General features: G+C 34.3%; 1 protein-coding gene across 1 annotated transcript in view; it reads left to right on the forward strand.

The window, feature by feature from the left end:
• The window catches only part of LOC105292249 (fibrocystin-L-like), a gene marked incomplete at its 5' end in the record, with an annotated part of 117123 nt that overhangs the window by 39354 nt on the left and 72339 nt on the right, over positions 1-5430 (forward strand). Inside the window, 4 exons of the mRNA XM_023530776.1 lie at positions 491-679; positions 1241-1411; positions 1950-2176; positions 2918-3902. Of these exons, the coding sequence (XP_023386544.1) occupies positions 491-679; positions 1241-1411; positions 1950-2176; positions 2918-3902 (1572 nt within the window). The remainder of the gene's footprint in view (positions 1-490; positions 680-1240; positions 1412-1949; positions 2177-2917; positions 3903-5430) is intronic.

A 5430-nucleotide genomic window follows, 5' to 3' on the forward strand; every position in this document is an offset into this window, starting at 1 on the left:
CTAACCAGGCCCGACCCTGCTTAGCTTCCGAGATCAGACAGGATCGGGCTTGTTCAGGGTGGCATGGCCATAGACTCGGTCATGAATTTCTAAGTGAATATTCAAACTGAAAGTATATAGATTTTTGTATGCTTCTATGCCTGAGAAGAATTATGTTTAAAGAACTGATCAGCTTTAAAAAATATTCCATGTGATTATCTGAACAACTGTTTTTATTGAATTTCTAACTTTTTAAAATTGTCTCTTTATCATCAGTTTTGTAATTGAGCGGTTTAGTTTTTACCTTGTCTTCTCATAATCTTACTTTTCATTATTTCTGTTTATTTTTGTTATCTGTTTAAATTATACATTGTAAAAGTTTTACAATGTTATTTAAAAAGTTTGTCACTATTTGGCTATATAGAAATACAGTATTTTTAAAGATAATTATTAAGAATTTTCACTCTTTTTCCTTTATTCTTTAAAAATATGACTAAATTCTTGCTCCCAGTACATGGATTAGGTTATGCCTGGTCACCATCAGTCTTAAATGTATCTGTGGGAGACACAGTGAATTGGCATTGGCGAGCACATCCATTTCTTAAGGGAATAGGATATAGAGTTTTCTCTGTCTTCAGTCCCGGAAGTGTAATTTATGATGGCAAAGGATTTACAAATGGAAGAGAAAAATCTGCATCAGGTATGTTTCCACTTTGTTGAGTTTTTTGCATCATGCTTCTTTTTTCTAGGTATAATAAAAACACATTTTGTTTAAATTTAAAATACTTTTGCAGAAATGATGTATACAAATATACAAAATGGTTTAGTTGGCATTTTATTGCTGTAGTAAAAATTTACAAATTCATAAGATATTTTAAGTTAATGTAAGCAAGGTATTTTATACATTAGTGGTGAGTTTTGTTCTATACATATAGCAATTTAGACTTTTTACTCATGATCACAAACTGTTTATTTTTCATTGCATTTTCAGTTCTTTAAAATTTAGTAAGTTCTGCCAGACTTGATATGGTTTTCTAGAAAAATGAATGCTGGACCTTGTCTTCCTGGAATGTAATTTCATTATACTAGATAGCTCTTGTATAGCCAGGGAGTCAATCTTACTACTTTCTGTTGAAATATCACATGTATGAAAAATCAGAAACCTGTCATCTGTATGTGCATTCGAAGGATCATTTCAAATTTCTCTTCAAAGATGCATTAATTGCTTATATTTATTATGTACAATCTTATTTTATGGCAGGTTCATTTTCTTACCAATTTACGTCACCCGGAATTCATTATTATAGCAGCGGATATGTTGATGAGGCTCACTCCATATTTCTCCAAGGAGTCATTAATGTTTTACCAGCTGAAACCAGACACATTCCCTTGCACTTGTCTGTGGGTGGCACTGAAGCTACATATGCTCAGGGTAAGAGAATTAGAGATAGAAACCCTGTTCCTCTGTTCCTTCAGGTGTATATTACCTTTGTGGAGTAAGAGGCAGACGACTGGAACTAATCCTGCTTCTCTTATTATCCACATGACCTTGAGTAGGTCTAGACCCCCCAAGGCTGGTCTATAAAACACAGACCATGTTAAAGTTGTCCTGCCAATCTCCCAGAATTCTTCTTTGCCTCGAATAAGATAAAACACAAAAAAGTTCTGACACTCTGTAAGTGCTCTAAAATAAAATATGTTATTGTTTTATTTTCCCCATGGGGTCTGGCCTTACACAAATTGAAAAATAAATTAATTTTATATTCATTCTTTACTGTATCATCTTTGTCCAGGTCTTTCTTTTAACTTCATACTGCCTGGGGCCCTCTTGTCTTTTAAAAAAAGAGAGGAAAAAAAATGGTTTACCAGAATATAAACCACCATCATCCAAACAGAGAGTAAGGCAGTCTGAAAACAGCTTTTATTTTAGAATATTATCCATGACTTACAGGCAGTTCTTTTATCTAAAGGAGTACCTGTGAATTTGCACTTGGAAAGCTCTGTGGCAGGCTGCCTAGCAACAAAACCCCTGTGTGGCTTGAACGATACCGGGGTTAAGAATGCAGATAGATTGCTGTTTGAGCTTTCAGGATGCTTTTCACCTTCTATAAGCAACATTAGTCCATCTACTGGAACAGTAAATGAATTGATAACGATTACTGGAAATGGTTTCAGCACTCTCACATGTGCAAATAAGGTAAGACTATAAAGATCCCTTTTTACTTCTGTCTACTTAATAAAAGGAAGATATTTTGTCCATAATCTCATAATTCAATTTCTAACAGCTTTATTGTGATATAATTCACATACCATGCAATTCACCCATTTAAGGCACACAATTCAAGATCTTTTAGTGTATTCACAGAGTTGTGCATCCATCATCACAATTTTAGAACATTTCATTACCCCCCCAAAGGAACCCCACAACCTTTAGACATTACTCCCAAACCCTCCATACCTCCCTGCCCTAAATAACCACTAGTCTACTTTTTGTCTCTGTGCATTTGCCTATTCTGGACATTTGTTATAAGTACAAATATAACATGTGGTCATTTGTGACCGGCTTTATTCATTAAGCAGAACGTTTTCAAGATTCATCCATGTTGTACCATATATCAGTACCTCATTTTTTATGGCTGAATAATATTCCATTGTATGATATACACATTTTATTTACTCATTTCTCAATTCATAAACATTTGAGTTGTTTTCACCTTTTTGGCTACTATAAATAATATAGCTATAAACATTTATGTACAATCATAAGTTAGCTTTAAGATTAATCCAAGATATGCCTTAATCAGTACCCCAAACCAATTTCGTGCATAAAAAGTTAATACATGATAAATTTTTTAAAAATGTAGTTGCTGATAATATAAAATTTAACTTTGTATTAGAGAAATGTATTAACTTGTTTACATATTCATCTTACTTTCAGGTTACAATTGGTAGCTATCCCTGTCTTGTAGAAGAAAGTAGTATCGATTCCATTGTATGTCATATTGACCCTCAAAACTCAATGGATGTTGGCATCCGGGAAATTGTCACCTTAACTGTCTACAACCTGGGCACTGCTATCAACACACTATCTAATGAATTTGATAGGCGATTTGTACTTTTGCCCAACATCAACATGGTGTTGCCAAATGCAGGATCAACTACAGGAATGACAAAAGTGACCATAAAAGGCTCTGGATTCACAGTTTCTTCTGCAGGTGTAGAAGTCCTTATGGGTCGTTTTCCATGTAAAATTCTATCCATGAATTATACAGCCATTGAATGTGAAACATCTCCTGCACCACAACAGCTTGTGAAAGTAGATCTTCGAATACATGGAGTACCTGCCCGGTGTCAGGGGAACTGCAGCTTTTCATACTTAGAAAGCATCACTACTGTGGTAACAAGAATCTTCCCTAACTCTCTCAGTGGATCTGTAAAAGTTCTTGTCGAGGGAGAGGGTTTTGGCACTGTCTTGGAGGACATTGCTGTTTTCATTGGAAGCCAACGGTTCCAAGCAATAGACGTTAATGAAAATAACATCACTGTTCTTGTGACACCCCTCCCAGCTGGACTTCACCCCGTTAGTGTCGTGGTGGGAACTAAGGGCTTGGCTCTGGGAAACCACACTGTTAGCAGCCCTGCGGTAGCATCTGTCACACCCACCTCCGGGAGCATTGGCGGTGGAACTACTTTGGTGATCACAGGAAATGGCTTCTATCCCAGTAATACCACAGTCACCATTGGAGATGAACCTTGTCAAATTATCTCTGTCAACTTCAGTGAAGTCTACTGCTACACACCAGCAAGGACAGCTGGCAGGGTCAGTGTGAAGATTTTTGTTAATGCAGTGGCTTATCCGCCTCTGTCATTTACATATGCCTGGGAGGATACCCCACTTCTCAAAGGAATCGTCCCAAATACAGGTACTCCAATACCTGCCTTTTTATTGTTTTGATATCATATTATCAGTAATATTTATCAGCATAGAATTAGAATAGTGTTCATAAATGATTATTAAGATATGTTTTTAGACCATCACACTGATCCCAGTTAATACATAGGATTCGACTTCTGTGTAGTCTCTATTAAGTGATTATTTTTGCAAATTCTTGGGTTAAAATTTTTAGTCAAATGCCAACTTCTATTTTAAAACAAAATCCCCATTAACTTGAACTTAATTTCAAAATGAAGAAGAAATAGATATCTATTGACTAAAATTGGTAATTAATTTATGTCATTAATGTTGATATGGCACAGGAAATACCTGTTCAAATTCACAAGTAGTTGATCTTACTAACACTGAGAATTTTTCAGAATACCTTGTTGCAATGAAATTACAATTGATTATTAACTTATTAACACAACAGAATTCTTTTTAAAGAGGTAACTGGCTCATTCAGATAGAAAAAATTTTATAAAATCAGATTTACTTAATTATTTAGCATAACTCATTTTTCAAAGCTAAGAATACATTGAGATGTCTTCTTGATTTGTTGTCATTATGCTATGCTATTTCTGATCATCTGATTATCTGATCGTCAAGCTGTTCGAATGCTTAGCATTTATGCAATAAATTCTGGAGAGTCAGCTGTAGTATAATGGTTGAGAATATGGCCTTGTGCCTAGGTTCAAATCTAGGATCTTCTACGTTCCAGTGATGAAACTGCATAAATTTTTTAAATATTAGTTTCCATATACATGCAGATACCTACCCCATAAGGTTAAAGAAGTGCATTTATATAATGTAACTTAGAATGATACCTTTAATAAAAAACTCATTAAATGTTAGCCTTTACAAAAAGTCTTTTATATTACCAGGAAACGTGTCAGGTTTGGATATGATGTACTCTCTTCCTTCAGGAAGTTTGCTATTGAAATGTTTTTGATACATCAAGTTTTCTCATTTAAAAATTTTTTGAAAAGCAAACATTAACAATAGCAATGACATATATTTGCTTTCTCCCCATATATTTGTAGTCTTGCAAATGATGAACTAGATATTGGCATGTTGCTATTTCCATAAACCATTTCTATTCCATCTCTCTCTTTGAACGTTTCTTTCAAAACAATAAATTTGAAGCTATAAGACTTGTAGACAAGTGAGAACTGAGCTGTTTTATTTACTGAAGAGACAAGTCAGTAGATCACATTTAGAGCGACACTTTCATTTGAAAGGTGAAAATGTCAGACAATATTAAAAATTTAAGACCCAAAAAACATTTCTTGAAATTATTCCTAACATGAAAGATCTCATTAATATCTGTGCTCTTTAAAATAACAATGTATATTTCAGTGATCTTTACTTGGTCAATTATATGGTTATTTTACTGTTTGAATTAAAATCGAACTACTATTCGGTGACTCTGCATTTATAACAAGTTATGTTGCTTAATATCTACTCACTTAATACTTAGGTCTGAAGGTCATTTGGATGACCTATGAAAAATTCCA

The sequence above is a fragment of the Pteropus vampyrus genome, unplaced genomic scaffold (assembly GCF_000151845.1).
Source record: "Pteropus vampyrus isolate Shadow unplaced genomic scaffold, Pvam_2.0 Scaffold54, whole genome shotgun sequence".
NCBI lineage: Eukaryota > Metazoa > Chordata > Mammalia > Chiroptera > Pteropodidae > Pteropus > Pteropus vampyrus.